The 24,062-nt window shown below is 53.2% G+C and overlaps 1 protein-coding gene across 1 annotated transcript; it reads left to right on the top strand.

The window, feature by feature from the left end:
• Positions 1–4,768: 4,768 nt before the first annotated feature.
• On the top strand, positions 4,769–21,527 carry LHX9 (LIM homeobox 9). Its single transcript, XM_052654028.1, has 6 exons — positions 4,769–4,796; positions 10,028–10,146; positions 12,068–12,270; positions 13,383–13,738; positions 19,840–20,042; positions 21,270–21,527. The coding sequence occupies exons 1-6, from the start codon at positions 4,769–4,771 to the stop codon at positions 21,525–21,527; spliced, it is 1,167 nt and encodes a 388-aa protein (XP_052509988.1).
• The last annotated feature ends 2,535 nt before the right edge of the window (positions 21,528–24,062 follow it).

Raw genomic sequence — 24,062 nt, forward strand, 5'->3', positions numbered from 1 at the left:
GCACTCATGTTCCATCCGTTCCCCTAATAAAAACTTCAGATCATTCCAACTTGGGGGTCAGGCCACTGAAGACGCCTCGCCTAAACCATTCTTTTTTCCTCTCTCCCACATTTTACCCCTCTACCTCTAATGCCGCTCCTCAGGCTGATCTGTCTTAGGGTATTTATTAGCTTTATTAGCCCATTTCATTCCACTTCTATGAAGACCCTGGACTTCAACCTCCAACTCGGCTTCTAGGACCCCGGGGACCACCCTCTCCACACCTTTCTGTTTCCCTGTGACCAGGGCAGTCCCCCAGGAAGCCTTTCTCTGGCCAGGGGAGGCTGATGGGTGAGATGGCAGGCTGGCTTTACCCAGAGCTGACCCTTAGCTTTTACTCCCAGCAGAATCTGAAAGGTTCTCTAACATCTCCAAGGTCTACCTTAATCTCTGCCTGTGGCCCCAATGAAGGTTTTTTCCCCCAAAGATTTCTACAAATCTTAGGCAACAAAAATGTCTGATGCCTTCTCCCATATTCAATTCAAAACAAAGGCCCTTCTAAACTTTAAAAGGCATGGGGTGGGGGTGGGGGGAGGGAACACCATTAAGTCTCTAATATGCCATGACTTCCAGTATTCATTTTATGTCAAATATTAAATTGTTTCCCAAAACTTTGGCAGTTTTGGTGCCCCTGTGTTTCTGATGCTCTAACTGAGGTGCCCTGAACAACCCTGTCCCATGGGCCTAGTGGGATCTTAGCATCCTCTTTGGGTGTAAAGAGTAGTGTCTGTGGCCTGGTGTTGCCCTCTCCAGGAGCTCGTTGGAGGAGAATCAGAGAACAGATCAGCATTGTGACGGAGCAGGCAGTCATTCCAGAAAAGTCTGTGGACTCCTGGCAGCCAATTTCTTTTCCATTCTCAGGTCAAGGAGCAGTGGCTAGCTCCAGGTTTCCAGGCAGATTTGAAGATTACCAAAGCCATCTTCTGGGTGAGGGCTGGATGGGGCTTTCTGTAGTAGTCCCAAGAGTTAAAAAGAGAAGGAAACAGAGTCTAAAAGGTCATTTTTTTTTTCTGGAGAAACTAGAGGAAGAGGAAAGCAAGTTCACGTTGAGCTCTGCCCCGCCCCGCCTTGTTTAGACAGTGTTATAGAAAGCGGCTTGGAAGGTGGGAAGAAGGTCCGGATGCTGCCTCCTGGACGCGCGCCTGTCGCTCCTTCCAGCTCACCTCCTGCAGCGGGGACCTGGCCCAAAGTAGGATGTCCATCGCGGGAGGACCCTTATCGGGACTCTGTGACTCTTCCTGCCATAAATTCTAAGCGTTCCCCACAGCCACAGCGGAGGAACCGCCGCTGGGGTGGGGTTGGGGTGGGCTGGGGGCGGGGAGGGGGGGCGCTCTGACTCTTCCTGCCTCTAGAGCTCGCGAATCAAGGTCTGAAGTTCTCCGCCGCGGTTCTGGGGGAGATGCTGGTGAAGCCCCCAGGGAGGGCTGGCAGCGGCGGGTGCTCCCACATTAAACACAATACGGCCACATAAATGGGCCTCGCCGTGAGAGCTTCCAGCTATATTGTATTCGCACATTGTAAAGTAAAAAGTCAGGTTTCTTATTGGGTGTGTGTGTACAAACACATGTGGATGCCTGAGAAATAGACTTCCCGGTTTAAATCAACTCTGGGGCTACTTCTGGAGGCTCCTGCCGCCGCGAGGCGGGGCCCCATAAATCAAGAGATTGATTTCTAGATGGTTTCTAATACGGAAAGACCCGGGGGAAGCAGGAGTTCTCGTGCGGGGTTTAGCGGGGTGGAGGCTGGGGGAAGCTTCCTGGTGGGGCGTCCGGTCCCCTCTCCCGGGAAGGCCCGGCCCTGGGCTGTTCGCCCAGCAGGTGGATTGCTAGCACACTCCCCGCTCTTCAAAAGCCACACCGACCCCATCGATTTTGCAGAGCCAGGAAGGGAAGGGCTTTTATTCCACCGCCCCCCTCCAGACAATCCCGTGCAACTTGGGGCTCCCACACCGGTCTTGTTGTGTTTGGACCAGAAGGGGCCCGAGAAAGGGGGGTGCTCCCCGGGCGCGGCGCGGGTCTTTGTCCCTCGCGGTGTGCGGTGTCCTAAGGCGACCTCGGGAGTGTCCGGCGCGCCGGGTTCCACTGCCGGAAGCCAGCGGGGGTCTGCGAACAAATCTGGAGAAGAGGGCCCACGACCTGGCGAACGGCCATGGGCATGTCGCCTTTCCTGAGCTCTCTGAAGCCTCGCGGCCCCCCAAAGGAACGCCCCCCGACCCCCACGCCTCCGCTGCGTGGGAACACCTGCCTTTTTATCTTCTCTACATTCGAGCAAGGGCTTGAGTTGTGGAGGGGACATCTGCCCGTGATGGAGGATTAAAACTCGCTGCTATTGGTAGTTTTCACTACCCTTCAACAACTAAAAGGTACTTCTGGATGCCAAAACTATCCCCTCCTCAGGAAAAAAAACAGTCGGTTAAGTTTGTATTGGGGTGGGGTGGGGTGGGGTGGGTGGGTGGTGCGCGCCTCTGGAAAAGCTTGATTCCCGAGAAAAGGTCGTGGGAGAACTCGCAACTGTCTCTTGCCGGAGGTGGGTGGTCACCGGGACTATACCCGCGGGGTGCATTTTGCCAAGGGAGGCGAGGGTTGGGGGGGCGGGGAGGCGGGCGCTGGAAGATTCCTGGCAATCACATCTTCCCATCCGAAATCTGTCTCCTGAAGCGTGAGCTTCCGTGCACGCGCGTCTCTGCCTGCCTCTGTGTGTGTGTGTGTGTGTGTGTGTGTGTGTAAAATGCATTTTTAAAAATCAAATAACCTAAGACAGTAATGACCTCAAAGAGGTTAAATAAAGCCCGCTGCTTTGGACACCGACGAGCGGGAGGACCTGAACGTTTTTGGGTCGGGGTCGCCGTCCATGCAATTCGATGGCCTCTCCAGGGAGCGGGGGAGCGGACCCCGGGAGGCTGGGGAAACGAGCGGAGATGGGGGCGTTCTCGGGGAGAAAGAGCTAAGGAAGACGGGTTGGGAAGGGGAAACGGGAGGGGGGGGGTGAGGGAAACTTAGATCAACCAGCAGAACTGGTTGGCTGGTGGAACCGGCTGGGACAGCCAAGGGTCGAGGAGAAAGAAGAACCCCACCCGGGGGCTCCAAGCTGCACTCCGGGGCTTGGGGCGGAAAGGCTAAGCCAGAGGACTTTGATTCGCGGCTCCCGCTGGATCCCTTGCCAGCCCTGAAGTGTGTGGCGGAGCTGGCGGGGAGGGCGAGAAGAGGTGGGTGCACCCTTGTGCCCAGCACCACGTGCCCCCATCCCAGGCAGTGGTCGCCGGCGGCTCGCGGACGCGCGGAGCCCCCAGTGCCCTGCACCCTGGACCCAAGCGCGTGGGCCAGGGAGGGAGGGAGGGAGGGCTAGGTGGGCAGGGCGGCGGCGCCGCCGGGACCGCATCCGGGGGCAGCGGACCTCGCCGTTCGCTACCCTTCCCCACCTCCGGGTGATCCCCGCCCCCACCTCTGAGAGCTCGGGGAGCTCGTGTTGGGAGACTGGGTAAATAATTGGCCAGAGGCCAGGCTTCCCGGTTCTTCGTCCGTTTTCTCGCGGCCTGACTGCGTCCAGGGTTGCTGGGGGCGACGCAGCCGCTCGGGAAGCCGAGACCGACCAGGTACCCTGGCACCCACCGTGTCCCGGGCATTGGAGTCTGTGCCGGTAAACGATCGTCTCCCAGGGTCGGAGTCGGTTTTCTCCGGATGGATCGCAGTCCCCGCCTCCTAGCCGGAGCCAGGCTGCAGGGATACCGGGGGCCGGCGTGCTGATCCGCCGGAGAAGGCCACCCTCGGGCGCAGAGCGCACCGCGCAGGGCTGGGTTGCGGGCGCACGGTCCCGGAGCGCCGAGAGGAAAGGAGGGGGTGCGGCGGGGGGGCAATCCGTGGCTCAGCCCCCGGCCCCCCTCCAGGCGCTCCCGCCCGCTCGCCGTCTATGTGGGCACCAGCTGGCAGCGGCAGCATCTCTGAGGTGCCAGCATCTCCGGGAAGGCCAAGGAGGGCCGGGGGCTCGGGCGGGGGGCGGGGTGCAGGGCGCGCCGCGGGACGCCAGTCCTCGAGGGGCTCCCGGCTTTATGAGGGTCCCTCCCGGCCGTCTTCTCCATTAACACCTTTCCTGATTGCTGAGAAGCTGGGAGGGCTGGACGCAGCCTCAGAGCCTGTCGCCCGGCCCTGGCCCGAGCCGGTGCCCTCTGCCCACCCCTTCTCCTCCTCCTCCCGATTTGGAAGCATAAATAGAAATAAAAGACAGGTGGAGCGAGCTGCGGGTCAGAGGTGAGGGATTCGGGTCAATTCCGACCGAGAGGGAGAGGAGAGGAGAAGAGACACAGAGAGACCCACCCACCAACCACCTGATTATTTATTTGGATTCACAGAGGCCCCCTTGGCGAGATTCTGGGGACTGGCTCGCACCTCTGGCCGCCGCCGCCCTTTTTCTTCTCCCCGGACTGGCTTCTTGGAGGGAACGTCTGGACCTCAAGGTAAGATCTCGATTGGGGTTGTCTGATCCGAGCAGTTTTCCGCCTTCGGTGTGCTCCCGACCTCCGGGCGCCCAGGAGCGCCCCGGGCACCTACCGGAGGCGGCCTGGCTTCCCCGAAGGCCGCTCGGTCCCCAAGGCCGAGAGGAGCGGGAGGAGCGGTTGGGACGTGCTCCCCGGGTCGGGGGAGGCGCGCGGGGTCCTGGGCCGCACCTCGGAGCTGACGCGCCCGTTCTCTGCGGTGCAGCCACCATCGCGGCGTGAGCCACCCCAGCTCGCAGAATGCTGAACGGCACCACTCTGGAGGCAGGTGAGTTACCCGCCAGGCTCTCTCGTGCCCTGTTCCCTAGGCCGGAGCATTTATCTCGTGGGTGTGTGAGTGGGTGTGCACGCGGGTGTACCCGCCTTCATCGGGTGCGAGGAAGAGGGGTCGTGCTTGCCCTGGAGATCGTACCGCGATCAGTAGGCTCTAAAATACGCGGTCTCGTTCAGAGTCCGCTGACATTAGTCCTGAAAGGCCCCTTTCCCTTCTCCGGCCTTGCTCTCCTAGGCCTGAGATTCTCGGGGTGCAGGCGCGGGGCCCGGAGGTCGCCGGGCCACTGCGCTGAGAGTTGTCGGGGCGCCAGGGATGCGCTCCGGCCCTCGGCATCGCTGCTGGGGGCGTCTTCTCACGGGGATGGATGGGAAGGGTGAGGCGGGTGGGGACAGGGTGGGGGCGCTAGGAAGAAGCCGCGTCTCCTCCGGAAACTGCCTTCACCCCCCATTTTTGGTTCAATCTGACCCCCGCGCAGCGGTTTCTGTGGGCGATCTCCGCGGACGCGGAGTGGGGGCTGGGGGGGACGGCTCCCTTTATTCCGGCGGTGGCGGCGGGCCCGCCGCGCGGCAAATCCCAGGTGAAAGGGCTTCAGATTTCAGAAGCGCGGTCTTCCCCACCGGGCGGCGGGCCCTTAGAGACGAAACCGGGGTCGGGTGGGGCGCCTTCCGGGGAGAAGGAGGCCCGTAGGCGCAGCGCGCACCCGAGGGCAGGGCCCCGCGCGCGCCGCGGGCGCGGGGAGCGCTCCGGGCCTAGGTGCCCGGCGGTGCCTGCCGCGGGGCTCCTTCTTCGCGCGGTAGGGCTCGCGAGGCCCGGAGCCGCTCAGCCTACTCCCACCGGGGCTGGCGGCCCTCCTCGGAGGACTGATGCCGAGGTGCGCGGCGCCAGGCTTGGCCCTGCCGCCTAGGTGTACCCACAGTTGCCCTGAGCCCGAGGACGGAGACAGGATTGGCGAGCCTCGGGGCCATCCCCTCGCTACCCCGCCGGACGGAGGCCCCGCGACGTGCAGGGCTGGGTGCTCGGGTGCCAGCCCCAGAACAGCGCTGACTCCCCCGGCCGTGGGGTGCTCAGAGCAATGCTGGAAGCCGGACGCCTCTTCGAGAGCTGCACCTTTCAGACCAAGGAGGACCCTCCACCAGCTTAATAGGGTCAGGAGGAAAGGTGACCTCTGCCCTTTTAAGGGCAAACTCGGGGCAGAGCATCTTGACCTCCAAAATTCAGATCTAAAGAGACCTCGCTTGTGCTCACAATCGAGGCTTCCTCTCTCGACCCTGAAGCCTCCGTCAGCCCCTGGGTGAAGCGGTGCGTTCTCTTTACTTCTCTTTCTTTCTCCTGGAGAGGGACCCCGCTGCGGCCCTCGAGGAGATTCTGTGGACCCCGACCCTCGAGCCCAACTCCAGTGCCCGCAGTCGCTGCCGTCCGTCCGGTTTCCTCAAAGCCGCCACAGGGGCTGGCGGAGCAGAGAGGGCAGAGTGGGAGAAGTGTGCTCCCTCGGGCGGAGGGCAGCCCCTGGCCAGGGTTCTGCCACCTTGCTCCAGAGAGAGCTTTGAGTTTAGACGGGAGACTGGAGGAGTCACTGTGGGCCGCGGACGGAGGCGGTCGCTGCACCTGTCCCAGCCAGAGGTGCGGGGACTCAGCCCCGGGAACTGAGCAAGCAGCACCCCAGCGTGTAGGGCGCACCCCAGGGCCGCCCCGCGCCCCAGCACCTCCTTTTGAGAGATGAAAGAAGGCAGAGACACCTAGACCCTCTCCTGGAAGTGCTTACTGTCCCTTGAGAGTGCGGGGGTGGGGTGGGGTGGGGTGGGGTGGGGTGGGGTGGGGTGGCGTGGGGTGGGGTGGGGTGGGGTGGGGTGGCGTGGGGTGGCGTGGGGTGGCGTGGCGTGGGGTGGCGTGGGGTGGGCCATCTCCCGGAGGCTGCAAGACAAAAAGGTTAGGACGTCCCAGGCCACAGCCCTTTTTCTGGAGCTGGGAGAGGAGGCAGGGCTGGACCCACCCCGAGCGATTTCTGATGGCCACACGATTAAGGAGGACCTCTCAAACTCCAGCAGCTCCCCTGCCCCACCCCGAGGTCTCCGCAAACTTCCTGCATTGGCAGAGAAGGAAGAAGGCGAGCAGTTGGCATCTTTATGGGAAGTTAGCAAATCCCACCCTGCACAGAAACTTATAACCCCAGTTTTATAAGAAAAAGCCGAGACAGAGAGCTCCAACCCGGAAGCTGATGGCAGGAGGCCCCCTGCCCTGCCTGTACCCGACAGTCAAGGAGCAAATCTGTGTATGCAGGAGAGGAATGATGGAAGCAAGGACTGGAGGGCTCACGGGCCTTCCGTGCCTGCTTCCCTGGAGATGCTTCACAAAGTTCTGGCCTCTCCTTGGAGTTGTTGGGTAAACCCTCACTTAATGAAGTCTCCAAAATTTCATCCCCAGCAAGAAGGCAGTGGTGTTCTCCGGCTCTGTTTATTTTTATTGAGCAGGACCCAGATCCAGCAACAGCCAAACCCAAACCCAGTTCCCAACCTCCACCTGGGGGTGAAATGTGGGGAGAGTTAGCCCAGAAACTGGACAAAGCGAGTCCCTGGATTGAGGTCCCTGGTTTACTTTCCCTTGGAGACTCCTTGGTTAAAGGATGTCCTTCTCAGAGACCCCTCCTCTTTCCTCTCCTCCCCCTTCCCCCTCCTCCCCCTTCCCTTCCCCCTCCTCCCCCTTCCCTTCCCCCTCCTCCCCCTTCCCTTCCCCCTCCTCCCCCTTCCCTTCCCCCTCCTCCCCCTTCCCTTCCCCTGTCCTCGGCCTCCCCCTCCCTGGGCCCAGTCCCCTCTTGTGGAAAGGCAGTCTGCCCCTTTGTGAGAGGACCTAACGTCTCTGAAAGAGGTGTTGCCCCCAGCCCCTGCGCTGGTGCACGTGGGTTTGAAAAGTTCATTGATTTCCATCCAAAGGGGCTAATTACATTACTTACAGTAAATAGCAGCCCTGCTGTCCAGTAGGGCTGCCAGAGTTGGGGGGTGGGGAAGGTCTCCAGTTTAGTTCACTTGACTGGCTTCATTTTGTGTGTGTGTGTGAAATTGTGTTTTATGAGCTGTATTCTGGCACCCGGAGGACCGTAACAGCGTCCAGTCTGCAAATAACATTTTTTTTTTTTTGACCCTGAGAAAAGAGCAAGGGGGAAGCAGGCGAGTTTTGGATTTCATGGCAGAGGCGATTCTAGCAGCTTCAGAAGGCGATGCTTTGGGACAGGAAGTCGGATCGGCACCGTTCTCGTCTTCCTTCCTTTCTCCTCCCTCCCCCTTCTTCCCTCCCCCCTTCTTCCCTCCCCCCTTCTTCCCTCCCCCCTTCTTCCCTCCCCCCTTCTTCCCTCCCCCCTTCTTCCCGCCCCCCTTCTTCCCGCCCCCCTTCTTCCCTCCCCCTCTCCATCTTTCGAGATTTGGCCCCCGTTCCCGGTCGGGCTCCTCCGGGAGGGACGCGAGTCTGCCACCAGGGGATCCCTCTGGTGTCCCGGACCTGCCGGGAGAAGCGCGCGGTCCCCGCAAAGCCGACGGGGCGCGGTGGGGGAACCGGCAGCCTGGGGGAGGCCTGCGGGGGCCCGCCGGGTCTTCCCGCTCTCGGCTGGGAGCTGGGTCGGTTCCTGCCGCCGCTCCCCGCGTCGGGCTCCTCGGGGGCTTCTGGCGGTTTGCATGAATCGACAATATCCGAGTATTGTGGCCACTTTTTAACGGGGCCGAGGAGGGGCCGCGGCTCGCGGGAACAATCCCGCCTCTTGTGAGGCGCGGGGGCTGCCGTTCCGCCCGTCAGCTCTCACCTCGCCCTCCTCCATGCCGAGGGGCCCCTTCGCATCCTCCTCACCGCGCGGGGCGCCCACGTTTACAGGTCCCCAGTCCAGTCCGGGCAATGGGGCGCGCGCCCGGTCCCGGGATGTCGGGGGCGGCGCCAAGCTCGGGCGAGCCCCCGCTTCACTGCCCACACGGACAGGTTTCCTCCGGGACGCGAGTTTCTCCCCCAGCCTGAACCGGCATCCCCCGGTGGTCACGCTGCAGTTGCACACACATCTCCAAGCCCACTCATCTCCAAGCCCTGTCCCCTACACTGATTGTTCCAAGATTTTTTTTTTTTTTTTTGCCAGAAGTAGACTCTAGAAAGAGAGGCTCTCCTAGTTCCTGTTCACTTTGGGGCTTGCTTCAGCCCCAGGTGGGGTCGGGAGGCCGTGGGGAGATGAAGCAAACGTGCTTTTAAAAAGTGAGTTGAAGTCAGGGGTAGGGGAAGAGAGGAATGCCTGCCCACCATTCATTTATTTGGGGTCCCCTCGAGCTGGGGACCAGAAAGTCCACAAGGAGGAGACGTGAAGTTTGGGGCTGGGATTCTGCGTTTCTTGAGTCTGGGTCTGATCTTGAACTTGGACCAAACAGGCCGACTCTCTGCCTTCTGCGCCAGGGCGGGGACAATAAGGGTTCCTTTTTCCCTTTAAAAGGTGATTGCTGGGAACTCTTGGAAGGGCGTGTGTGTGTGTGTGTGTGTGTGTGTGTGTGTGTGTGTTGGGGGAAGTAAATGCCCCCTCCTCCTGCCTCCCCCTTACCCCCCCCCCCCTCAGTGTTTGTCCCCGCTTCCCCATCACCAGGGGGTTGAGAGGAGTATGACAGGTCTTTGTTGTCTGAATAAAAATCCGTGGCGGCTCCGGGAGAGAACTCCTCCTACTAAATTATCAAAAATGGGCTGGCTTTAGTCTCTTAACAAATTGGACACCGCTCCGGCGGCAGGAGCAGTCCCCAACCCAACCTACAGGCGCTGGGAACTTGCAAGCAGCCAGGGGCCGCTGAAAATAGCACTCCTTTTTCTTCCTTTGTGTTCAAAATTATTTTCTTTCTCCACCAGGTTTTGCTCCCCCCTCCCCACCCCCACGCAGTTGTTCCCCGTTAGTAACTCGAGCTCTCGGAGAGGTCAGATCTGTCTGCTTCACCTCCTCTCCCCCCTTCCCGTGTTTGTTTTCTGCGCATCTCCTTCAGGGAGTCGCCGGGGCTGGCGTCCCCCCTGCTTCTTCTTTTCCGAGCAGACCCATTTCCACTGCGGCTGCCTCTTTTCTTCCCCTCTCCCTCAGTCCCCGAGCGTCTCGGCGCTCTCCCGTCGCCCCGCCTCTGCGCTCCCCGCTTCTCCTCCTCGGATGAGCTGAGAGCCCCCGGGGCGAGTGTATATGGAAATAGTGGGGTGCCGAGCAGAAGACAGCTCGTGTCCTTTCCGCCCCCCAGCCATGCTCTTCCACGGGATCTCTGGAGGCCACATCCAAGGCATCATGGAAGAGATGGAGCGCAGATCCAAGAGCGAGGCCCGCCTGGCCAAAGGCGCCCAGCTCAACGGCCGCGACGCGGTAAGGAAGGGCCGGCGGCCACGGGAGCCAGGAGCCCGCGCGCGCGCAGGGGGAGCCGAGCCGAGCCGCCGAGGCGCCCGGGCGAGGGTGGCGGTCCGTAGGCGCGTCCGCTGCGATCAGCGGTCGGGTTATCTTCGGTTCGCCTGGCTGCTGCGGGGTAAGAAAGGGCCCCTTTCTGATAGAGCTACACTCCTAAGAGCCCGAGCCCGCTCGTCTCCGCCGCAGCTGGTCCGGGGGAAGCAGGGCTAGTCGGGCACGAGAGGATGGCGACGTCCTCTCCGGCGGCGCAGACGCCGGTCTCCTGGCCCGCTGGAGTCCTGGGCGCCTCCCCGGCGAGGGTCGGCGGCTCGAGGGCGAGCGGGTGCGGGCCACGGGCTGCGGCGCGCGGCCGAACGTCCCGGCCGAGCGGAAGCTCCGGGTCTCCAGTCCCTGGGTCTGGAGACCGGCTGTTCGGGGTGGACTAGAATGCGTCCTCTGGACGCTCGGGACGCGGAACGCGCAAAGGCCGCGATGGCCTGGGGATCTCTGGCGGCCCGGCTTGGTCAGCTCCCGGGCCTGGCGCGCGTAGCTTGCTGGGCAGTCGAATAGAAAATCCGGAGGAGCCGGGCGCCGAGCCCAAGCGCGAGAAGTTTCTAACCCTTCCACGCTGTGGTCGACCACGCTGTGTCGATTAGGCACGCAGGATAAAAGTCAGGCCCGCTTCGTAAAGAAAACTAATGAACAATCTCTGTGCTCGCCTTTCCCATTTACGAGCCGGAGAGGGAAAACGACAGACGTCTCCGCAGAGTTTCAGCCAAACTGAGCTGTGTAGATCCTCGGGCATCACACCGGGAATCGCAGCTGAAACTAAGCCGGTGGACAGACTGCCCGGGGCCGGTCAGCGGTGTTTGGGGTCCACCAAGTAGCCGAGATGGTGGATGTTTCTACATTTGCAAAAATGATTTCACTGCGGGGGGTGGGGGAAGCTGGTCTGAGTAAAGTGCGAAACTCTACTTTTCCAGGCCTGCCTGGGTTTCTTGGGGGAAAGTCCAACCCATTTCTGCTAGTCCTGAGGGAAATGTCCCGCAGTTAACCACCCACCTTTTGTGGCTATCCCGTTTAAAAACAAAAAGCGGTAATGCAAACCCGAATTTCACGGCGGGGTTGCACTTAAGGCGAGGGGTCCCCTTCCTCGCCGGCTCGTGGGGACACAGGCGGGAAGCTCAAGGCCGGCATTGGAAAGATTTTCAGTACAAAGATCTCCGAGGTATGTTTATGTCAGGGAATGGGGGCCTGTGTAGAGGCGATCGGATAACGGACCTTCCCAGGAACAGGTATGGTGCTCCCTTAGTAGAAGGACCGATAACCCTTGCAAGATCTGCCAAATATATCTCGATGGAAACAACGTCCACCACATTATGAGCACGAGTATTAAACCCTCTCCCTTCTCTTTTACATTAAATGCTGCTTATAGGGATATTGAGAAAGAGAAATGTAATAGTGTTTGCTGAAAACCAGTATGTGCTTGTTCGGATCTCCCTTTCATCCTCCAACAACAATTTCTGTTGTTTCATTTCGGGCGAATCGAAAGCCACACTTTTAAAGTTTTAATTATTTGAGTTCGGAAACCTCCACCATTTATACAGTCCATGCCCTTCTAGCCCTTGTGGAAAAGGTTCGAGGTGACCAGCGGGTCTTTAGGTTGAGTCCAGGTTCAGACGGACGCGGCAGAAAGTGGCAGAAGGAAAAACTGCAAACATTTCCCCGATGCCTGCCTTCGCGGAGGGGCCCCTGACCGGCGGCGCTCGCGGAAACCGCGTGCCCGCAGGAGGAGCTGAGTCTAGGGAGTCCTCGAGTCGGGGAGGCGGGGGGCTGGCTCTGCGCCGGGGACCCGCGTGGGGCGGCCCCGCGCGCTCCTCACCGAGCGCGCGCTTTCTTGCAGGGCATGCCCCCGCTGAGCCCGGAGAAGCCCGCCCTGTGCGCTGGCTGCGGGGGCAAGATCGCCGACAGGTACTACCTGCTGGCCGTGGACAAGCAGTGGCACCTGAGGTGCCTGAAGTGCTGTGAATGTAAGCTGGCGCTCGAGTCCGAGCTCACCTGCTTCGCCAAGGACGGCAGCATTTACTGCAAGGAGGATTACTACAGGTATTCCCGCCCCATCCCTTCCCCGCCTGGCGGGGCCGCCAGCCCGAGCCTCTAGGCCCCCTCCGGCTTTCCCCCTGCCCAGGGAAGCCCCCCGCATGCGCCTTCAAACTGCAGCGTGCCCACCCCCGCCAGACCCGGGAGGAGGACGCCCCGGGAGGAGGGCACCCCAGGTCTAGAGCGAGGTCTCGACTCTCCCGCTCAGGCGGCCCCCGGAGCACCGCTGAGGGAGCTGGGCACGTCCTCGGAGGGTCAATGAACGTGTCCGCGTCTACCGAGGCTAAAGCGGGTTGGCTTTGTGTTTTCCGTTTGCTACGTACGAACTCAGCCAGGCCGGGGCCTTGGAACTGAGCCGGCGGCCGGAGCAGCAGCAGTAGCTGCTGGCTGTCGGGTTTTCGCTAGGGTGGCGGGAAAATCACCTAAATGACCACGAAAAGGAATAAATAACTGCTGTTGCCAAAACGCAGGCCACTCAGTTCGGAGATGCCCTGACCGCGGGCTGGAACCTTCCCGCCAGCCTCCCCAGTCGCCGGAGAGTGAACTGGCCGCAGCGCGTTCACTGATTCTGCTCGGTGTTGCCTTGGGGACCGCAGCGATGGGCAGGCGACACGGTTCGCTCTCGGCCGAGGCGAGAACAGTGGTTAGAAAAGAATTAGCCCGCCTCTGCGGAACTGTCTTTTCTTTTTCTCCCCCAGGGCTGTGTCTGAATGTCTTCATGCACACTCACAGTTTCATAAATACCAACACCCTTCCTGTGAATGCCTTGTAATCGAGGAGACGGTTTCACTTGGCATCGCAATTTAATATTCTTAACATACTGTTGTGAGTTAGCCAGGGCACGGTTTGTTTTGGGTTTTGATTTTTAAAATTTTTACTTTACAGGGAAGAAAACTGAGGATCAGTTCCTCGATTCTTATTTTAATGTAAGGGTTCTTTGTCATATTCATCAGAGCAGGTCAATCAGCAGATAAAATGAATGTATATCCAAGAGGGCCTGGGTCCTCCCCTCCCGGATCTCCGTCTTGGGCTGCTGCTGACCAAGCCCCAGATGCCGCGGTGAGATGTGGCCCTGCCTTGGCCTCGGCTAGCTCTCTGACGCCGCTGTTTCCTTCCAGAAGGTTCTCTGTGCAGAGATGTGCCCGCTGCCACCTCGGCATCTCCGCCTCCGAGATGGTCATGCGCGCCCGAGACTCCGTCTACCACCTGAGCTGTTTCACCTGCTCCACGTGCAACAAGACCCTGACCACGGGCGACCATTTTGGCATGAAGGACAGCCTGGTGTACTGCCGCACCCACTTCGAGACCCTCTTGCAAGGAGAGTATCCGCCGCAGCTGAGCTACACCGAGCTGGCGGCCAAGAGCGGCGGCTTGGCCCTGCCTTACTTCAATGGCACCGGCACCGTGCAGAAGGGGCGGCCCCGGAAACGGAAGAGCCCAGCGCTAGGGGTGGACATCGTCAATTACAACTCAGGTGGGTGCCCACCCCATCCTGGCCGCCCCTGCCGCCCCAGCCCCGGGTCTGCCCGGAGAATTCCATCTGGCTTCCCCCCTAATCCCGCTTGGTTGCAAGAGGGCGCTTTGCTTAGCAAGACCCTTTCCTCGCCACAGCTCTCGGTCACTCAGAAAGAAGCTGGACGATGGAGTGAGAGAAAGAGGGAGGAGAGAGAAGGGGGATGGGGGAGGGGAGAGGGAGAAAGGGAGAGAGAGACACCTTTATTTCGTTTGTGGCCAGAAATACATTCACAACCGTGGGGCTACGGCGACTTCCCCCAAACAGGCAGGGCCAAACCCTTGTTGCCCATTAGTTAATGAGCCCATTAGTTTCTGGCTCCCAGTTGGAGCGAAACAGCCCCAGGGCAATTCCTGTGTGGAGGCCAAGTTATAGATCCTGGAGGAGGTTTCCCTGAAAACTAAAAAAGGAAAAAAAAAATCTTCAGAGCCCAGTCCCAGTGTGTCTAGAGGGGACAGAGGCTGTGGTCACCAGCCCAGAGTTAATCAGGGAAACAGTTGGCATGAGTGTTGAAAAACCAAATCCCTCATTTTGGTGCAGAGTGGCTGGAGGGGCGGGAGTCACTCTCCAGAGTCCATGTGAGCTGGCCTGCCCCTTCCCTGGGTCAGGGGACCATCCAGCCAGCTCACTGCTCCTGTGATAAACCCTCCAGACACCCAGACTGTCCCCCCTCCCCCCCACCCCAGCTTTCTCTCTTAATTAAAAACAAAATGCAGGCAACAGGCCAGAAAGCGTTTTCTTCCTTGCTTGGGGGGGGGGGGGGCACACCTACCACTCATCAGTCTTACCCACCAGTACCCCGTTGTTGGCAGCCTGCCCCACCCCACTTGCCAGCCCCCAGGTGAGGATGGTGACAGGTCCCCAGGACCACAGTCTACCTCTAAGCAAGATGGAAGCTCTTCCTGTGAGTCCCAGCCCCCTGGAAAAGAGGTTACAGAAAACCCTGGAGCTCACTTAGTGGCATCCTCAGGACTGGTTTGTTGTTGTTCAGTTGCGAAGTCCTGTCTGACTGTTTGCAACCCCATGGACTGCAGGCCAGCAGGCTCCTCTGTCCTTCATTATCTCCCGGAGTTTGCTCAAACTTGTGCCCTTTGAGTCAGCAATGCTATCCAACCACCCCATCCTCTGTCGCCCCGTTCAGCCTTTCTGACTTTCGGTGCCCAGCCCCACTGGACGTTTTAGGAGGAGACTCGGGCTCAGGGAGTCCTTTCTGTTGGAAAGGACCTTGGGGACCTCATGGTGGCCACCCCGCTCTGTTACCAGGCACACCCAGATGCCAGTTGAAGGGTGGGCATCCCAGAGCGTGGATCTTGCCTGTTTTTCTCTTCCAGTCCCCACGTACCTGGTGTGGTGCATGAGCCGCTGTGGCTCAGTAGTAAAGGGACGCTGTTCCCCCTCATAAGTGACTTGCCCAGGGACACTCAGCCAGTGTGAGCAAGCAGAAACGGGTCCTGCTCCGAAGGGGGGAATCTGCCCAGCTCTCCCCTCAGCTCCCTCCTGGCTCTGATTTCACAGATGAGGGATAGCAGGGGTGTCCCCGAGAAGGTGGGGACCTTTGTCCCAGGGGTTGAACCCTGGGTCACTGGAGGGGGAGGGCCGGCTTCTGGCAGCAGACATGCCTAGATGGGTCAGTGTCCCGCAGCGGTGCATCCCTGGGTTTTGCCAACCCCCTACTGGGGGTCAGGGCCTCCTGCTGCCCCTCTGCGCCTCGGCCAGCAGGCTGATTCGGGGCCACGATGCCCAGCGTGGTTACTTGGGCTCCTTTGATGCATGGTCCCAGGGGTGGCCAGGCAGGGCACCGATTGTTCTTTATTAATAGAAGATGACATCGGAATCTCTAGCCACTCACCAAGGCCCTAATGCCCTAATTAGAGAGAGAGAGAGAAATAGATAGAGAGGGAGAGAGACTAGTCGGGTCTGCAGAGAGCAGGAAGCCCCTGGCTCCCAGAAGGTCCAGAAGCGTGGGGAGGAGCTTTCTAGCCAAAGGCGGCAAGCCTGGTTTCTTCGATTGTTTGTTTAACCTAATTAGCTTCGTTTGATTATGCCTTGATCTTACTTTACGTTAGAAAGATGCGGGGAGCTTTAACGACAATAAAACTGTGTTTCTCCTGCTTCTCCAACGAGCACCAGAGAGTACAGATTTATTTCTTAAAAAGAATGAGAATCTCTTTCCTCTCCGACCATTCCACTTCCATTTCCAATTCGGCCATTAGTTTGCAAATTAAGTTGCTGCAAGGTTCTGGAGAGAGCTGATGCTTCTGTTCATTAAGGAGAGAGAGGTTGCAGAGGCCTTCGGAACACAGCCAGTGTGCATCACAGAGCTGGTAACTCTTAATTAATGTCCACCGCATCGCTGCAGGACTTTCCCCAGAGACACGCGCAAACAGCATACAGTTCAGATCTGGGTGAAATAATCTAGAGAAACTCGGTTAAAGATGCCTCACCAAAAATCAGCCTACCGCTAAAAAAAAGTTTATGAAGCCAGTGCCCGTTTGTTATTACAAAGAAATGCTTCAGTGAATTAAAACCGCATTAAAAGCGCAGAAAATAAAATGGACCCACAGTTTTAGCTCCTTATTTTATCTTTCTTTGAAGCCATCTCTGCTTAAATGTAAACTAGTCACAGAAAAGAGTCACGTTGCTACTAAACAGATCTGATTCACACACTGATAATATTTTCAAACACATGCACACAAAATATGTTTGTGACGCAGAATTCCAGAGATGTGAAGCTAAGCAAAGATCCGTAAATGTTTGACATAAGGCAAGTGCCTTTCCTTGAGACTGTTCCTAATTTACTTTATTATCTCTTTGTGCGGATAGCAGATGGATATTTTAGAAAGAGCCACAGGAAGTCCATTGGGGATGCTGGTTTGAGATGAAGCCCTCCGGGGTGAAAAGAAGATTTAGTCTAGGGCCGATAGCTCTGGTTTGGGTAATTTATCATTAGTCGAGAGACTAGATTTTTGCCACTTCTTGAAATCTCCCCTTCTTAGGTTCTTTCTTGGCTTCCAAACTTCCAAAGCTCCCTGACGTTGTTCAGTTAGCCTGGCACTGACCCCTAGTGGTCTCTCTGGGAGCAGTTCTCAGAGGGTTTCGTACCTTCAGAAAAGAAACTCTCTTCGGATAGGTGACCATTTCCTAAGTGACCAGAGAATAAAATAGTTAGATCTTCTTATTAATTTTATAGTGCCAGATGAGTGTACTCACAGGTGTATATTTAAGACAGTCTTAAGAGAGTTATTTCATCTCATAATTCAGTGGTGGGGGGACCCCTATAGCTTTAAAACGGGGGAAACAGGTCACCTGCAAGTTTACACAAGACATTTGTAGTTAAATTTAAGCAGTTTAGGCTAATACACCGAGTTACTCTGTAGGTGACACAGACTGCGCTATTAAGTGGCATAATATAACTGATCCCACAGTTTGTCTGTTTATATGAATACCATCTTAATCAAGCACTAACTTAATCTTTTTGCACACTGAATTGTATTCTGTTTGAAAACAAGTCCCATAGTAGTGTTTAATACACTGAAATTCTCTACTGAGTTTTAAATCAGCCATAACGGATACAGAATGCATATTCAGAGAAGTAGTTTTTATCATATCTATCATTGTGTGTGTGAAAAATGTCTATAATTATTTTTCATTAATTCATTTTAGAGACTAATGAGTAATGGAGTTTGTTTAGGAATCAAACTCATTTCTAAGAAATAGTAACTTGTGGGTGAGGGTTGATGGCTAAGGGCATTATTTAAGTACCAAGTTAAGTCTTCTGCCCCGGTGTAATATTCAGTTCAATAAGCTATTCAAGAAGAGTTACATATCACTCACCTAGGATAGGATTGAAATCTTATCTGAAGAAGCCTCCAGTGACTAAGGTGCGCCTCTTTGACTGTTTTGGTGTGGCTACATTTATAATCTGGTTGTGAAATATAGCTCAGTTTACTGAGATAAGTATGGTTTTATGGTAGGTCATAAGATGCTGTTTCATCCATTTGGGGATACAAAAAGGCAATTCTGTAGAATATTTGAACTTGACATCTCTCCCCGGGGGTGCAATAGGATAAAATGTAAAACATATTCTATTCTCTCTCTTATTTCTGGGTACCTGGTGCCCTTTCAGTGGGGTTTAAGGAGTCTCTGTTCAACCTTTGGCTATGTATATCTAACTTGCAGGCCATCTGAAGTTGATCTGACTTTGCATGAGTAATCATTGATGATTTTATGGATGAACAAAAATTCAAAATCTTGATGTGAAGCTCGTTGAATTCCTGGCCCTGTGTTGGACGTCGAGGGTCTGATGGCGAGCATGATAGTGTCTTTCTTGCCAGGAACTCACCTGCCCTCTTCACGGGTCTCATGGAAATGTGAACAAAGGCGTCATTAGTTCATGCCTAGTCTCATGAGAGTGGGGAGAATTTAAGTGGATTTTGTGATGCAGGTGACTCTTGTGGTTGGGTCTCTGGATGTATACTGATTCACTGAAAGCGTTTTTTTAAAAAGCAATTCTCACCAAAGCATTGGAGAAGGGAATAGCAACCCACTCCAGTATTCTTGTCTGGAAAATCCCATGGACAGAGGAGCCTGACAGGCTACAGTCCATGGGGTCACAGAGAGTCGGACACGACTGATCACGCACGCGTGCAACCAGAGCATCGCAGGTACATAGTATTTTATCAAGCAGAACAGAACAACTAACCACAGGAGATGTCTCACATTCTTCAAGATTCTGGTTTCTCCCCCAGGCATGTGATCATGTTGATTTTAGATATTCTATTACAGTGAACTAAAATGCTGGATGGTCAGTCTGAATATACATCAGATAAACATCTGAAGTAAGGTGTAAAGGAAAAAAAAATTGCCATGCCCTTTAAATTGCGAAAGTTGGCTGAATCGGTAAACATTTAGCAAAGTGTTTTCCTTGTAATCATATTTCTTATGCAAAGCTAGGAGGTTATCGGAAATGACCTTTTAAATGTGTGTCTTTACATCCTGGGGATGAAGACTTTCAGGCTGGTTTCAAAGGCTGGGTTGTTTTGCCCTCAGTGCGGAGGGGGCTGTGTGTGTGGGGAGTGTAAAGGTGTCACCCCTCCCCCTGGCCTGCCAGCCAGGGGCACAGCTCACACTCCGGCTCTCACAGGACCAGAGCAAAGAGGGCCACCATCCGAATGGGACATCAGCATCTCTGAGCTGGGAGTTGCGAGGAGAGATTCTGGCATGAACCAAGTGAACACACACCTGGGCTCTTTCTCTTTCAGAAATATCTATTCCAGTGACTCCAAGGGAAAACTCTCTTCATCCTGGTTAGTCCCATGTGAACCAGTTACCACTAAACGTCCTCAAAAGTAATATTCTTCTGGTTATGTAAGAATCTTGCAGGTTTTTATCTTGTAACTTCTTCCCCTCTTCTTTTTAACTTTTTTCTGAAAACATTCTAGGATATGCAGAAAAGGCTAAAAATTGAAACTTAGATTCTTCCTTCTTGGGGGGTTGGGGCAGGGAGATGGCTCTGTAAAACTTTTAGACTCGAGAGAGCTGAAATTACTGGCTTGCATAGGATATGAAACTACATGTGAAACTACACCTCGTTTCACAAATACAGACACAACAAAGAATCTCTGAAAACCGAGTGTGTGGAGGGCCAGGGCTCATACACATCACATATTAGAAGACGGTTTGGGGTTTTTTTTTTTCCCCCTTTTCACTCTTGGAGAAGATTTCTCTCACTCCCACACGTAGACCTTACTCATCTTCTCAAGTCTTTCTAGCAACCATTAAGCCAAAGAGATTAGATTTATCTCATAATTTATCTAAATGTATTAGATGTATCTAATACTTTTCTACTGCATAAACTTCGAGTGGGTCCACACTTAACAGACTAGTTTGGCGACTTGGGGTGATTAACCTCCTTCCTTTGTCTGGATCCTGCTCATAATTGGGTCGACAGCTTTCTCCACCGTTGCTGTCCTGTCACGACAGGAGCATGCCACCTGCCATCTTTTCAGCTAAAGTAGGCCCTTGCCCTGAGCCCTTGTTTTCGTCCACTGTGGCTGCCACAGGTTGTAACGAGAACGAGGCCGACCACTTGGACCGGGATCAGCAGCCTTACCCGCCCTCGCAGAAGACCAAGCGCATGCGCACCTCCTTCAAGCATCACCAGCTGCGGACCATGAAATCCTACTTTGCCATCAACCACAACCCGGACGCCAAGGACCTCAAGCAACTTGCTCAGAAAACTGGCCTGACCAAAAGAGTTTTGCAGGTAAGAAACGTCAATTGTTCGCTGTGCCTACAACTTCCCCTTGCAGTGAAAATAGTTCTCTTCCCTGTTTGATTCCTGTACTGCTTCTCATTAGTTTACCTTACTTACCTCCCTAGAGAGTGTACCAAGCTTTTGCAGGGGCTTCCCGGAGACTGCCCAGAGAGCGAGAGCGAGAGACCCAGGGTCTCCTAAAATGCAGCCACATCCTCCCTACAGATGGGGAGAGAGGCCCACAAAGCCAGCTTGCCCCACTGCTCTGCAGACGCGGGTGGTGCTGTCTGCACAAGCTGTGGCTTTGGAGACCTCTGTCCACGTCAGGGTCAGTGCGCACACACCTGGGGAGACCTGCTGCTATCCTCTTACATCAGCACACTCTTGGCGGCCTCACTCCCGCGTTCCAAGCTTCCAAATTCACGTGGATCCTTTTGGTCAGCTCCTGAAAAGCCACAAGCATGGTTAGCTGTCTCTGCAACCAATCAGAGCGAGTATTTTCCCATTGTAACCAACCGCATTTGACCACTGCATACTGCAGTGAGACCTGCTGGCCCAGTGCCTTGCTAGGCTCATCATGGTAAGAATGTCTAACAGAGACCTGATAGTGGGTGGCTGGGGGTCGCCTCTGATGCTCTCACCCTCAGTGACAGACAGCAGGCGTTTTAAATTCCACGCACCCGTTTCCGGTTGCTTGGAGTCTGTGGCCCTGGAGGTTTTTCCTGTGCACGGAGTACTTGGCATGTGTCAGACTCAAGAACAGCCAGAAATCTGTTTCAATGATGTTCATTTCATGCAAGTGATTCTAACTTGGTGAAACATCCGCTGACCTCGCCTGTCCTCTTTCTGGAAAGACAACCGTTGAGGGAGGAGGGTGTATTTCCACCGCCCCCCCCCACCCCCTTGATCGCTGTGCCTTCATTTCCCCAGGGTATCTTCACTTAACCATCTGTGCCCCCAAGCGGCACTCGTTAATGCTGGCGGTGGGGGCCCCTGTGCAGCTAAGAACGTTATCTGTAGTCTTATTGGGATTACTCTGTTGTCAAAGAAAGCAGAAAGAAAAACAAAACAAAACAAAACAAAGGTGGGAGGAAGGCCCTTCTCCCCCAAGGAAAATAAACATTTAAAAAGAGAAACATATCCAAAACAGAATTAAAAAAGAGAAAGGGAAAGAAAAAAAAAAAGGAAGTATAAAAATAAACATCGGTAAAGAAATCCATTGGGATTGGTTTGCAGGTTTGGTTCCAAAACGCACGAGCCAAATTCAGAAGGAACCTTTTGCGGCAGGAGAATGGGGGTGTTGATAAAGCCGATGGCACGTCGCTTCCGGCCCCGCCCTCGGCAGACAGCGGCGCGCTGAGTCCACCGGGCACTGCGACCACTTTAACAGACCTGCCCAATCCCTCTCTCACTGTAGTGACAGCCGTGACCTCTAGCATGGACAGCCACGAGTCCGCGAGCCCCTCGCAGACTACCTTAACGAACCTTTTCTAACATTGGGTTTGGGTTTTTTTTTTTTTTAATTCTTACTCTTCTTTTTATTATTATTCTAATGATTATTTTATTATTTACAAAACGATATTTTTTTCCCTCACCCACAAGATACTTGGCAAGTAACAACGACAGCTTGGTGTGTAGTGTCTTGCAGCCACTTGGCAAATGAGTTTACAGTATCGTCTCCTTTACAAAGTGTATTATTATTTTTTGTCTACAAAGTGTATTTGGATTTAAAAAAGATTAATTAGATCGTTCAGTCGGTAAGGGGAATTTTGGAATCATTCTAATAAGTGCCTCTTAAAATTGTATGTTACTTATTTCCAGAATCTCAAAGGAAAAAACAGAACAAAGAGTGGTATTGTGATGGGCAAAGAATCATATTCCCAGTTACATAATTAGGCTAATAAGGAATCAGATAATTGATTAAAATTATTTTTTAATCTTGCAACTGTACCTGTACTTATGAAAGTTTGGAAACTTCACATTGTCTTTTTAAAAAATTTTAAAATGCAAAAAATGTTTTAATCATTCCTTTTTCTTACAAATGAAGAATATGGTTAAATAAACAATAGCTAATTTAAATATTAAAGATTAATTAGATGGGAAAATCTAACCAGGAATGTGACTTTCATTTTCTCTTAGGGGTATAGTCCCAACAAAACTTTCTTACTAGTTAGTTATTGCTTTTCAACCTTTGAAAAATACTTAAACCTCCTGTGTATCCATGAAAATTCCAAACAGAATTTGAAATTTTATACATTTAACCTTCTCAAGCTGATGATAGGTGTGAAACCATTCTTTCTAAATTATTTTTCCCCAGGGAAAATGGAAATAAGCAAAATATAATTTTTTAAGAAGTTAAAAAAAATCAGTATAATTTAATCGCTAGCTCGTAATTGGCTTTAGCTGTACCATGATATTGTATCTGGCATTCTATACAAATAAAGTTAAAACAAAAAACTTAGTAACTAATATTAACAATGAAAATTCTTTGGTTTTGTTTTGCTTCATTTTACTTCGGCACAGGTTGATGTATTTGTCAGAAAAAAAAACCAAACTTTTCTGACGTTAGAGATTTGAAGTTCTTAGTTTAAAGATAAACTCAGAAGCCTTGTGGATGCTAATCTGAATATATTTCCTAGTTTACAGTAGCATTTTTTTTTCTTTTAATTTAAGCTAAAATCTTAATGGTCTGGGCAGTGGTGAATGTTCATCTATATGCTTCTGTTGTAGTTAAATATCAATTAGATTGTGGATTTCCTAAAAAAAATAAAATAAAAAAGAAGTCAAGATATATGTCTTGCTTTAGTGGATTGTTAAGAATAACTTTGCACATATTCTCCACTTTTCGGACCCCTTAAATCTCCTCTGGCGTTCGAAGTGGTTATTTAATAGATTTTAAAGGTGTCCTTCTGGTTGTATAAATGTGTGGTTACATATTGACAGTTCACTGCCCACATTAAAGTGCATTATTGTAACTTTTGCTCAGGGTCTTTAGAAAATTAGCACAGAAAGTAGCTTATTTTTTAAAAAAAAGATGATGGAAGATAAGTTAACACTGTAACAGGAGAAGGTGTGTTTGCCATTATATATTTAGCAAGTGTGGTTATCATCTTATATGGAGCTTAAATCTTGACTTTTCATATTTCTATTACATTTTGGGCATTTACCACTAACCAGACCAAACAACCTTGGTAAGGCTGAGATCTTATGAATACACTTTTACAGGTAAAATATTGATACTTATAAATTTTGTTCTTTGACAGAACAATATATGGTACTATAGATCTACTTTGTTAAGTAGACTAATTATAACTCAGTTCTCCTATGTGCCTTATGAGATAACTTGGACGTAAGTTTGTGAAAAATCAGGATATATGTGTTGTTTGTTAAATTAACTGTTTTAAGCCCTTTTGACACCTCACTAGTTTTGTACTGTTTTACCTCTTATTTCTGAAACTCTTTTTATGGTGTATCCTTTTAGAGGGGACAGACATGTCATAGAAAGCAGTTGTGCACTCTCCAATATAGTTGATAAATTCAATAATCTTATATATTGAGCTTCGTGTTTATAGTACAGTAAGTGGTCTAGCAAAATTGTCCATGTTTCTTTGTTTATTGAGAAATGCATTGTGTAGAAACTATTTCCCTTAAATATTTATGGACCAAACAGTTGTGATATATCCTATTAAATTTGTGTGAATAAACCATTTTGAATCTAAGGACTTTTATTTCCCATCAGTTTTATTTAAGGTTTAACTGTACTAGAGTGTTTTTGATATCTATTTGTAAAAGCTGTTTAAATGGTAATACCAAATTTTTTAATATACAGACATACAAATAGTTTTTAGTTTTCCAAACTTATGGTTCATTTTTCGTTACCATTGCATTTGCAATGCAGTTCAGCTTAGAATTACCTTTAAATATATTTTCCTACAATAAAAGTAATGCCCCATGGATTTGACTCAGCCTGATTTTTAGAATTAAAAAAAATAATTAGCAGAAAAAGTAATTGCATGAAAAGAAAACTTA

This window comes from Budorcas taxicolor, chromosome 16 (genome assembly GCF_023091745.1).
Source record: "Budorcas taxicolor isolate Tak-1 chromosome 16, Takin1.1, whole genome shotgun sequence".
Lineage (NCBI taxonomy): Eukaryota > Metazoa > Chordata > Mammalia > Artiodactyla > Bovidae > Budorcas > Budorcas taxicolor.

Coding starts and splice junctions, on each gene's coding strand:
- LHX9 (XM_052654028.1), top strand. CDS start 4,769: ATGCTGAACGGCACCACTCTGGAGGCAG. Junction 12,271..13,382: donor TGCAAGGAGGATTACTACAG/GTATTCCCGCCC, acceptor GTTTCCTTCCAG/AAGGTTCTCTGTGCAGAGAT. Junction 13,739..19,839: donor CATCGTCAATTACAACTCAG/GTGGGTGCCCAC, acceptor TGGCTGCCACAG/GTTGTAACGAGAACGAGGCC.